The sequence below is a fragment of the Entelurus aequoreus genome, linkage group LG01 (assembly GCF_033978785.1).
Source record: "Entelurus aequoreus isolate RoL-2023_Sb linkage group LG01, RoL_Eaeq_v1.1, whole genome shotgun sequence".
NCBI lineage: Eukaryota > Metazoa > Chordata > Actinopteri > Syngnathiformes > Syngnathidae > Entelurus > Entelurus aequoreus.
Genome location: NC_084731.1, coordinates 26,685,993 through 26,698,128, shown reverse-complemented (window position 1 = coordinate 26,698,128; position 12,136 = coordinate 26,685,993). Strand labels below are relative to the sequence as shown.

General features: G+C 38.2%; 1 protein-coding gene across 9 annotated transcripts in view; it reads right to left on the bottom strand.

Moving 5' to 3' along the window:
- Positions 1-12,136, bottom strand: part of LOC133649923 (MYND-type zinc finger-containing chromatin reader ZMYND8-like) — a 61,791-nt gene that overhangs the window by 19,085 nt on the left and 30,570 nt on the right. For 7 of the 9 annotated variants that reach the window (XM_062046644.1, XM_062046661.1, XM_062046663.1 and 4 more), the window contains 7 exons: positions 10,552-10,639; positions 7,107-7,162; positions 6,940-7,017; positions 6,749-6,864; positions 6,171-6,664; positions 5,961-6,086; positions 1,709-1,864 (listed from right to left, as the gene is read on the bottom strand). In XM_062046644.1, coding sequence (XP_061902628.1) covers positions 1,709-1,864; positions 5,961-6,086; positions 6,171-6,664; positions 6,749-6,864; positions 6,940-7,017; positions 7,107-7,162; positions 10,552-10,639 — 1,114 coding nt within the window. The other 2 variants (XR_009826171.1, XM_062046675.1) reach the window with 2 other exon arrangements.

The window sequence follows — 12,136 nt, the reverse complement described above, 5'->3', positions numbered from 1 at the left end:
CGAAGGGCTACCAGTTTGATACACACTTAAATAAATTGCCAGAAATAGCCAATTTGCTCAATTTACCTTTAACTCTTATTATTAATAATTAATGATATTTATCTTTGTGGAAACACTGATCATTTTAATGATTTCTCACAATAAATATATATAGAAACAAATAAATATTAATATGCAACACTTTATTTTTATATTTTCTCTAAGTGCACATCTTTCAAATTGAACATTTTCAAATGATCACTTCTAAGACAGTCTTGTGAAATCACAATATCCCATTTTAACTAGCTAGCCACTAACATTTTTTAACAAATCATGAATTACTTTTGCACCATTTTTGTACAAATAATAACTCATGTAAAATACAAAAGTCAGCTTTCAAATTTTTAAATAAATCATGTCACACTTTGAACTGGACACCAAATCTGTTATCTGTTTCTTTGTCAGTTAGTGAAGACCAAGTCTTTAAAATATTTTCTTGGATTTTCAAATTCTATTTGAGTTTTGTCTCTCTTAGAATTAAAAATGTCGAGCAAAGCGAGACCAGCTTGCTAGTAAATAAATAAAATTTAAAAAATGGAGGCAGCTCACTGGTAAGTGCTGCTATTTGAGCTATTTTTAGAACAGGTCAGCGGGCTACTCATCTGGTCCTTACGGGCTACCTAGTGCCCGCGGGCACCGCGTTGGTGACCCCTGCTGTATAGTCTTCCTCCCGGCTAAGGTAGCCAATCTGTTCTTTTTTTTATCTTATTTTACCTGTTGCAGTATTTTTCGCAGTGCAATCTTTTGTTCTTTTTTATGCACCATAGTTGTTTTTGTTATCTACTTAAATGTTGCTCTTAATCCCTGTTTGAGCAATAAATACCCCTTTTTACTTCACGCGCCAACCTCGTTCATCTGCATACCTAAAATCACTACAACAGCCGGCGTCTCCCATGACGCACCGTCCATCACCGCATGACAGAATGTCCCAACAAAGAATGTTGACTCACATTTTATTTAAATAGCCTTAATCACAAACAGAAAACTGGTGAGGGGAAAAGTGCTTGCAGGCATGTGTAAAGCATTTATGAAAAAACACCAACACAACAGGAAGTGCCACCAAAATAAGAGTGCAGGACAGGATAAAGCACTAAACACAGAAGAACACTAACAAAACCCAACATAAAGGCACAGCCTGGTGTAACCAGCCGTGACACATATGTGTTAAAAACAGTGTAAAGAAATATTAATGAGTGTCAAAAAACACCCAGAAGTGAAATTATTTCTCTATAATTTGTCTAATAGAGTGATTCAAATAATCTACTCTATGCTAAAAACATTTAAACTTATACAAACCATAAACACACTTGATAGGTTTAAGTTCATTATGAATATTTTACACTACTCGTTACATATAATTCAGCCTATCCCCACTATTTAAAGTCGCTAACATTACTGGCCAAGTTTTGTTACAGAGGGAAACCGTTTAATTGCTGTGGCTACAAAGTAACTTCGTGTTGCATGGCGGTAGTATTGTTGCTATCGGTCAAACACAAGAAGAAGGCTAGTTAACTCGTAGACATACAGCGAGGGCAATGTTAGAGATTAAGGATTCGATTAACACAATTAAAAAACAACGCACTAAACATGACTGTAATTATATAATCGTAATTTACGCAATAATTTGGCACTCCTAGTAACATTATTGTATGATAAAAAGTGTACTGACCAAGCTGTGCCTTACAACTTTCAATGGTTTTGTCCAAATTCAACTGGAAACGACTCTTGATTTGTCTTTTTGGAGAGGTGAGAACAGGCGTGGTTCCCAGCTTTTGTTGAACGGTTTCACTTAGTTCTTTTAGGTCCATCTCTGCCTTACTCCGATCTGAAAGTATACTTCATAAATTAATCTTTTGCAGCACACGCACACACATAATTAAAAAAGGTTTTCCTGTGTAGTGGTACCTCAGGTTTTTTTTTTGCAATCTCTGTTCCAAAAGGTCAGGTGATAACAGAATCGTACAAAAACCAAAGCAATTTTTCCCATAGAAAATAATCCAATTCATCCATTTGAACACCCAACAATATTAACATACCACATTCTATAGAGGAGCGGTGTCCTAAGTAAAGCCAGGGGCCATTTTTGGCCCACAGCAAGTTTTTCTTATTGGCCCTCAACATGTTCTGAAAATTAAATACCTTAATTTCCGGACTATAAGCCGCTACTTTTTCCCCTCGTTCTGGTCCCTGCGGCTTATACAAGGGTGCGGCTTATTTACGGCCTGTTCTTCTCCGACACAGACGAAGAGGATTTCGGTGGTTTTAGTACGCAGGAGGAAGACGATGACAGAATGATTAAAGACTGACTTTTCATATACCGGTAGGCTGGTTATTTTGATAACGTACATGCGAGCACTTTGTATTACTTTGCACCGTTGTATTATTTGTACTCTGCACGAATGCTGTTCGCCATGTCAAAGATGTGAAAGTTTGATTGAATGATTGAAAGATTTATAGTTAATAAATGGGACGCTTTGCGTTCCCAAACAGTCATCTCTGTCCCGACAATCCCCTCCGTGGTAGCAGGAACCCTTATATACTACGGTAATTACACATAAAAACCCTGCGGCTTATAGTCGGGTGCGGCTTATATATGGAGCAATCTGTATTTTCCCCTAAATTTAGCTGGTGCGGCTTATAGTCAGGTGCGGCTTATAGTCCGGAAATTACGGTAAATTCTTTAATAAAGAGGTATACTATATAGAACACTAAGAACTGTTTGCTTTGTCACCTACAACACCAAAGCTAACATAATGCTTTTTTTTAAATAGCTTAGCATATACTAATGTACATTGAATTGGTTTTAGCATATTTAGGACCTGATCTAATAAAAGTTTGCATGTATTAAGAAACCTGCAAACTTGATAGAACACGCAAAGCTGATCTACTAAGCTTGTGGGCAGAGAATTGCGTGTTTTGAATGAGCAAAATAAGGAGCACAATCCATTTAGCGTGTCTGTCTTCATAAATATTCAGAAATGTTGATCATCAGAACACCCACTATATTGGGAGGAGAAAATGTAAATATAATTATTTAGCACACGCATTGTGATTTATCGACACTAAAACTTTTCTGCATCTGCTGTTTTGCGTCAATATTTAGTACGTCTAGAAAGGACGTTACGCAGAAGTGCCTGTGACAAAGGAGGCTATTGTGCTGCAGCTCCATTCTACGTATGCTTGTCTACATATATCAGGGGTGGGCAATTAATTTTTACCGGGGGCCGCATGAGCAACCCGAGCACTGCTGGAGGGCCACACCGACAATATTTCAATTAAATTTTGCTCAAATTATTTTTGATATACCGTAAGATAGATAATAATAATATTTTAATTTAACCTACCTTATCTTTATACAAAAGCAGATGGCTTTTGATGGTTTTATTTTTAACACTTTCTTACACAACACTTCCTGATGTATATTACAATACAAAAATTTCAATTTCTGTCACTTCATCCTGCATCCTCTTTGTTGTGAACGTACCACGCCTGTAAGGTGATTGGCGAAGAAGGAAGAAGCGTTGCTGTTGCGGAAATGAGGAGTGAGGATTGGTTTTCCTTTTGGAAAGAACGAGATAAGTTGAGCTGTGTTAGTATAGGTTGCTCAATAAAAGTTTAAAAAGAGCGTCAGACTTGGTGTGCACTTCTTCTGGACGCTACAATTGATGTCACAAGTGGGATGAAATGCCTCCCAGTTCGCCTTGCCATCAAACCTGGGAGTCTTCATTGAGGGCGGAATTCCCCCCGTGGCAAGCAGCGTGGCTGCACCTGTAAACGCTCTCTCTCTCTCTCTGTCTCTCTCTCTCTTTGCTGCGAGCTCCTCACGTGGCACGTACCTGGTCGATGACGTAGCACACAAACAGTGCAGTTTGCGCAAAGTTTTACTTCTGACACCAATTGTAGCGTCCAGAAGAAGTGCACACGAAGTCTGACGCTCTTTTTAAACTTTTATTGAGCAAGCTATACTAACACAGCTCAACATATCTCGTTCCTTCCACACGCACGTCTCCTCACTTCTCATTTACGCAACTCAAGAAGACAACATCTACTTCGGCAGGTCGTTACACTATATTTTTTAAACACAGAAACGTGTGTACCACAAATAAGCACACGGCTTTACCTTTACTTGGCAGTCCATGTCTTTTTTAAAACACGCCATTCGTCATCAACTTTTCTCTTTTTAGCGTCTCGGGGATAACCGGGCATCACTTGTCGCTGTGCGCCTTCCCTCACAGGACATACGCACATATAACACTTTTCAAAATAAAAGCAGCACAGTTGTATTGCACGCACGACAAAGATGTTTTTTTTATTTTTTATTTTGTATTTGTGATTGCCGCTGCGCGCACAAGCATACATCCGCACGGAAGTAATACAAATAACGCTTTTCAAAACAAAAGCAGCACCGTTGTATTGCACACTCGAAATAGATACTTTTTAAAATGTATTTTGTAATTTATATTTGGCCTCACGCGGGCCGGACAGGGACGTACAAAGGGCCGGATGTGGCCCGTGGGCCGCAGAATGCCCAGGTCTGACATATATGTACTGAGGGGCTTATTAAAACAATTTAAATTGATGCGTTTTTTTGGTGTCTGATTGTGTTTTCTTAATGATGTTTTTTTTTTTTTCATATATAGGAAAAAAATCTCTTGCAATATGAATTTTCTTGTTTTTGGAAAATTTTAGAGCACTCGCAGTTAGTGCCAGCATCTCTCGAAAGAGGTGAGCACGCAAAAAAAATTTTGTTCCATTGTAGATGCAGTGCAGGACTGCTTCTAAAATGCCCATAAAAAGTGGTACATGTCTGCCGCATGTTTCAAAACATTGCAAAACGCCACAGGTGGTAGCATGAAAACAAGAATGTGCAACAAACGAGTGTTTCCATCGTACACGCAAAGACCTCATTTGAATATGCCGTATGCACCACTTTTGTTATCAAGTGTACATGCAGTTTTAGTAGATCACAGGCAACACGCCCACTAATAGTACACGCAATTTTATAGTTTGCAAACGCTGTTTAGCGCGTGGTATTTGGATCTTAGTAGATCAGGCCCTTAATGTACTAAAAGTAGCCTCCAGCATTCTTTTATTTTTCACTATACGGCCTTCAGTGTAATATAATATAGCAATAAGTAACTATAGTTATTTCATCCATCCATCCATCCATTCATCCATTTTCTACCGCATGTCACTTGCTTATATTGATACATGTGTTTTTGTCTGCAATATTGTTCAATTAAGGACACTTACTGCATATGCTAGCTTGTTGTGTAGCTGCAGGCTAACCCATAGATGCCATGTTTACCTTTTATAAATGACCTAACTAAAATTCAAGAAGACCAACCTTGTGTGCTTATTGGAGGACATTTAAATGTTAATGGGCTGTCCTGCTTTGCACAAATAAACACGCTGCAGGACTGCTTGTAGCGGAGATTTTTGATATAAGAAGATACTTTTTTTTTGTGTTGATTTTGGACCAATATCAATATTGGATCGGGACACCCCTAGTTTTAGATGCAGAAAATAATGCGAAGTACATATCAAATTGATAAGAAAAATGTTAACATCACTTTTATCTTTACTAAAGACTCTTGTTGGCGAAAATGACGATAAGCAGAGAGAAAGGAAGCGAGCTGACAGCCACACGGATCATCTTTGTACTTTGCAACGAGTTCCTTTTTGATATTTATAGTGTTTATAATAGCGTTACTGCTTTTCTTGCAGTTGTACTAAATAAAAAAAGTAAAGAGATGCTGCAGAATGATACGCGGGCAAATAAACTAGTTTGTTACAAACAATGTTTGGCAGTATGATAACCGAGACAAACTTTAGCGGAAAATGTTTGTCGATAACTTAATAATACGAACACAGAGGTACCACTGGATTTCTTCCATATTGCAAAATCATGAGAAAATAACCTAGATTCAGGTTCAGAATGCTGCCTGTCTTCTCCTGTTTGGCATTGCCAAGCGATTGCGATTGAAAAGGTTTGGAGCTGTCCAACAAATTGGGGGCATGACCGGATAGACAATGAGCAGTGGATGCTGCACAGAGAGATTTACCAATATATAAAAATAGAGCAGATATCCAGTTGAATTTTATACCATTAAAAAAAGGTCACACATTACCTGTTGAGTCTATTAACTCTTCTCCTATACTACCGTGGCTGTTTGGGGCTTTAATCTGGGACTTGTCTGTTGTGTCCTCCCCATCTGAACCTGTATGGGCAGAAGAGTTGGTGCTCATGGGTGATCGAGGCATGTCTCCAGGCAGTCGACGACCAGCAGTGATCCCTCCAATGCTACTTCCACACAACACGGTTCTGGTTAGGGAGATCTTTGGGGATGCAGTCATATCAAAGCTTAGCTTGATCTTTTCCTGTTTCTCAAACTTGACAGGAGTGGATAAGGGGTCGGAAGGGTCCTGCAGCATTTGAAAGCTGTCGTCTGGAATGTAGGGAGTCCTGAAAGGGGCATAGTTAAAAACTCTAAACTTCTTCCTCATGTTCTCCACATAGACTTCCATCTCTTGCATGGCACTGTTGAAGATGCTTTTAGTCTTCTTCACAGAGAATGGTATCTCTTTAGACATGAGGTAACAGTTATTCAAAGGGACCCAAGCCCTATAGGATCACATGAAAGGTTAATGACAAAAAGCTTGACAGTGGACTATTCATTCAAATATGTGAAGTACAAAGAACAGAGACCTGTCATGCTGACCAAAGAAGCGAGCGTCCACTTGGCCATCTTTATCTCGCAGAGCTTTAGCAGGCCAAAAGGGAAATCCTTTCAATTTAGCCCACACCAGAGGATGCGGGTTACTCTGCACAGACAATACATTTGAAAGTAAGCACCAACTACTCTACTGGTGAATGTTGGAAGCAGTAGACAAACGTACACACGGTTCACAGAACCAGTTGTCCCTCTTTTGGCAAGCAGACAAATAACACTCTGGACAAACTTCAATCTCATTCATCTGCAGAAAAAAAGAGAACATTAAGTTTGCCGAACCAGTCACTAAAAATTAATCTTCAATACAAGAAATGACACAGACCGCATATTCACCTCATGTTCACAGATCTTAACGATAACTTTAGCAGTGGCTGTCAGTTTGTGATTTCCTAAAAAGAGACCAAACAGTTACACCATTCATTGTAGTTAAAGGGGACCTATGATGATGATTTTAGTCTTTTCTGACTTATAAAGGTTACATTAGCTATGTCCACATGGACAAATTTAATCAGATTAAAAGCCTAACCGAAATAGAAATGCTTCATGTAAAAACGCCATTTGGAATATTCTAACAGGATCACACACATTCGGATCAAAATTTAATTCCGATCGAGACGGGTGGTTTATGCCAAAAGTCATAATGATTGTAGCGCATGAAAACACATCTTCCAAAAATTGGGTTGAAATTATCCTTACTGTGCATGTCTTTGATGTCAACTATACTTTGGTGGTGGAGTGGGCACTAAATTCAATAGTCTCGGAATGAAGCGATTGTCTTGCTGCTGTCTCCCCCCATTCAACATGGACATGCGTTATGTTATATGCTGTTGAGTTTGTTGCTTTAAAACGAGACTAGCTAAAACTAAAATATGGTATGGTGTGTCATGTGTCGATGTAACAATAAAAGAAGAGATTCAGTGGTCTTAACAAGCTGTTCTATTCATGACATTACATCTACTCCAAGTGCTAACTGCTAGCCTCAGACACATATAAACAATGTTGAAACATGAAGATGCGCCGGAACCCATACATAATCCCAACATAAAAAACACAGAACAGCTTAATTAAATTTTTAAAAAAAGAGGTAAAACAAAAGTAGTGAACAAAAGGACAAAATGATACCGTACCATCCCAAGTCAAATAAATACTGCGGTAATGTCGGACAAGCAAAAATGCACATAGCCATGTTTGTTAACAGTGGAAGTGTAACGCTTCTTCAGCACCTGCAATGAGCGAACTCGTCCAAAAGAGTGCACCATAGCACAACTAATAACTAGAGATGTCCGATAATATCGGCCGATAAATGCTTTAAAATGTAATATCGGAAATGATCGGTATCGTTTTTTTTATTATCGTATCGGGTTGTTGTTTTTTATTAAATCAACATAAAAACACAAGTTACACTTACAATTAGTGCACCAACCCAAAAAACCTCCCTCCCCCATTTACACTCATTCACACAAAAGGGTTGTTTCTTTCTGTTATTAATATTCTGGTTCCTACATTATATATCAATATATATCAATACAGTCTGCAAGGGATACAGTCCGTAAGCACACATGATTGTGCGTGCTGCTGGTCCACTAATAGTACTAACCTTTAACAGCTTATTTTACTAATTTTCATTAATTACTAGTTTCTATGTAACTGTTTTTATATTGTTTTACTTTCTTTTTTATTCAAGAAAATGTTTTTAATTTATTTATCTCTTTTTATTTTAAATTTTTTTTTTAAAAGGACCTTATCTTCACCATACCTGGTTGTCCAAATTAGGCATGATAATGTGTTAATTCCACGACTGTATATATTGGTATCGGTTGATATCGGTATCGGTAATTAAAGAGTTGGACAATATCGGATATCGGCAAAAAGCCATTATCGGACATTCCTACTAATAACACACCTTTCTGTTTGTTAGGTTCTGCTCAGGTCAAAGTAAAGTATATTGATTTTAGGTGTGATGCATGAAAATACTCGTCATAATAAGATCATTTTTTTCAAGGTCCATATACACGGTAACATTCTAATCTGAATGATGATCAGAATAGATAAATGTTGTCCATGTACACGTGGCTAATGTCGGGCACTCGTATTAAACAATGCCAAAGCGTCAAATCATAAGGTTCATGCATTTGGATGCCTCTGCTTGGGGTATTTTGCAGTCTGGCTACGGTGTGACATCACAGTGAGGTGGACGTAATTATTTAGACATAATGTAAAGCCATTAGCCAAGGGATGAGGAGCTCTGTATGAGGCCAGCTGAGTCTGAGGAAACAAGAAAATGTAGGATAAAGTATTATTTTTATCTAATCTTGGCATGTGCACAATAACACCAACGTGTGACATGCAATGACATAAATGCTGGTAAAAGCATCTTTTTTTATGTGGCTCTGTATCGATAAGAAAGTGTGCACGTGTACCTAATGGTGTGATTGGGTGACTTCATAATCATGTTTGTGAAGGTTATTTTCGACCATGAAAAAAATAGCGGCGACTTTCGTCTTCAATATATATATTTAACAGTACATTTTCAAAAGATAAATTCGGATATTTTTGGACAGGATGGGACGAAGTTTCATTTGCAAACTGGGAATGCTTCAACAAATAAACATCTTGCAAACATACGCAGAAAGTAGGTTATAAATGGGAATGTGGGGCAAAATTTACACCAAAGCATATACAATACATACGCTCTCGACCAGTGGTTCCAAGTACCACCTCAGAAAAGACTTTGCTCTCTCTCTCCACCACAATGACCAACATTAAAATACAGTAGCGTAGTAGGCTTAAGAATTCATTAAAAACAAGGCAGAAGTTTTATTTAACAAGTATATGTGCTATTTTGGCAACTGTAACATTACGTACAGTTTGAACCGTAACACTGTTTGAATATAGGAAAATAAAACCTTTTTATTTTTTATTTTTTTATATTGTAATGGACTGGGTCCTTTGTTATGTTATGTTTCACTTGTAGTTTATTCAATGTTTAACAGATGTTGTGGTTTTCCATGGCCTTGAAGGCATCATTGTTATGTGCAGATTTCTCTATCAATGTTTGTCTTTGTTTTAAAGTTAAAGTCCCAACGATAGTCACACACACACTAGGTGTGGTGAAATGATCCTCTGCATTTGACCCATTCCCACGTTCACCCCCCCGGGAGGTGAGTGGAACAGTGAGCAGCAGCGGTGGCCGCGCTCGGGAATCATTTGATGATTTAACCCCCAATTCCAACTCTTGATGCTGAGTGGGTCCCATTTTTATAGTCTTTGGTATGACCTGGCCGGGGTTTAAACTCATGACCTTCCAGTCTCGGAGCGGACACTCTAACCACAAGGCCACAGAGCAGGTTTTAATGTGTTCCGCAAGTTGATTGGCTGGGAAAGGACGAACGAAAGCAGAAACGTGTGTTGATTAATAGAAATGATGGAGTAAGACGGTTCTGTTTATGTTGGAGTAGACTGGCCTACAGTAGTGGGATTGTAATAACTTCCATTGAAAGCTGATAAACCTTTGATAAAAGCTGGAGTCACGTCATTACAATAAGTGTTTTTTTGGTGTACCACTAGATATAGTTTCAGAATCGCTGATATAAACCACAAGGAACTGTTGTAAATGTAGATAAAAATCATCATCGGTCCCCTTTATTGATAATGATTTTTTTATATATTGGGTAAAAAATGGATGAGTTTTTTTTTTTTTTAAGTAATATGCAGAGAAAACTTTTGATGTCACAATATGGTGATGTATTAATAGAAGAGGCTAAAATTTGCAACACACCTCCGTTGTATATTATGCAGTTGTGCAAAATCCACTTTGCATCTGCCAAGAAGGCCTCTGTGCAGCCGTACATTTTCTTCTTGACGTTCTGTGTTGCAAAGAACAAACAGAGTTAGTACAGCAGAGAAGTTGTTGAATGTATGTATGTTTTAAATATATTTGCTGAGTATTCACAGTGACGTGTGTTCAGGGGAAGGCAGGCCATCATCATTACAAATAGAAAAACGAATGATAAAAAAAACATTATTGGTTATAGGAAATTAATAATACCAACATTTCATATGGTTATTGTGACCAAAATTATCACAGTTATCATTAACACAGTATTGCTGAACGTGCTCAAAAAAATACTTATGAACACTGAAATCTTTTCAACAAAGTTCTATAAAAAAATACATAAACAGACACAATATACTTTTCTTGGCAAAAGAGCATTAAATATTGTTCTGACTCTTTATTAACCATATTGTTACTTGAGTGTTTAGATATGTTTATCTTCTTCCATTTTAACTTAGAGGTTTTAGTGAGTTTCTTAAAGGTTGCACGTTTCACTTTCAGTTTATGTAACCTCAGGTGGGATCACTTCCTGTTTTAGGCGCGCCATCTACAACTGTCCTAAGACAGCCAAGCCTGCAGGTTCAATGTGTACCATTGAATAGCTTAGTTTTTCTCTTAGTTGTTTAAAGGCCTACTGAAATGATTTTTTTTTATTTAAACGGGGATAGCAGATCCATTCTATGTGTCATACTTGATCATTTTGCGATATTGCCATATTTTTGCTGAAAGGATTTAGTATAGAACAACGTCGAAAAAGCTCGCAACTTTTGGTCTCTGATTTTAAAAAAAACTTGCCCCTACCGGAAGTAGCGTGACGTTGTCAGTTGTTCACTCCCTCATATTTTCCAATTGTTTTCAACGCAGCTAGAGCTATTCGGACCGTGAAAGTGACGATTACCCCATTAATTTGAGCGAGGATGAAGGATTCGTGGACGAGGAACGTTAGAGTGACGGACTAGAATGCAGTGAAATACATTTTTTTTTTCGCTCTGACCGTAACTTCGGTACAAGCTGGCTCATTGGATTCCACACTCTCTCCTTTTTCTATTGCGGATCACGGATTTGTATTTTAAACCACCTCGGATACTATATCCTCTTGAAAATGAGAGTCGAGAACGCGAAATGGACATTACAGTGCCTTTTATCTCCACGACAATACATCGACGAAGCTCTTTAGCATCTTTAGCATGAGCTAACGTGATAGCATCTGTCTCAAATGCAGATAGAAACAAAATAAATAAATCCCTGACTGGAAGGATAGACAGAAGATCAACAATACTATTAAACCATGTACATGTAACTACACGGTTAATAGATCTCAGCCTGGCAAAGCTTAACAATGCTGTTGCTAACGATGCTAAGGCTAACTTAGCAACCGGAGCTCACAGAGTTATGATGAAAACATTAGCGCTCCACCTACGCCAGCCAGCCCTCATCTGCTTTGCTCAGCAACACCCGTGCTCACCTGCGTTCCAGCGATTGACGGCGCGACGAAGGACTTCACCAGATCATCCGTGCGGTGGGTCTG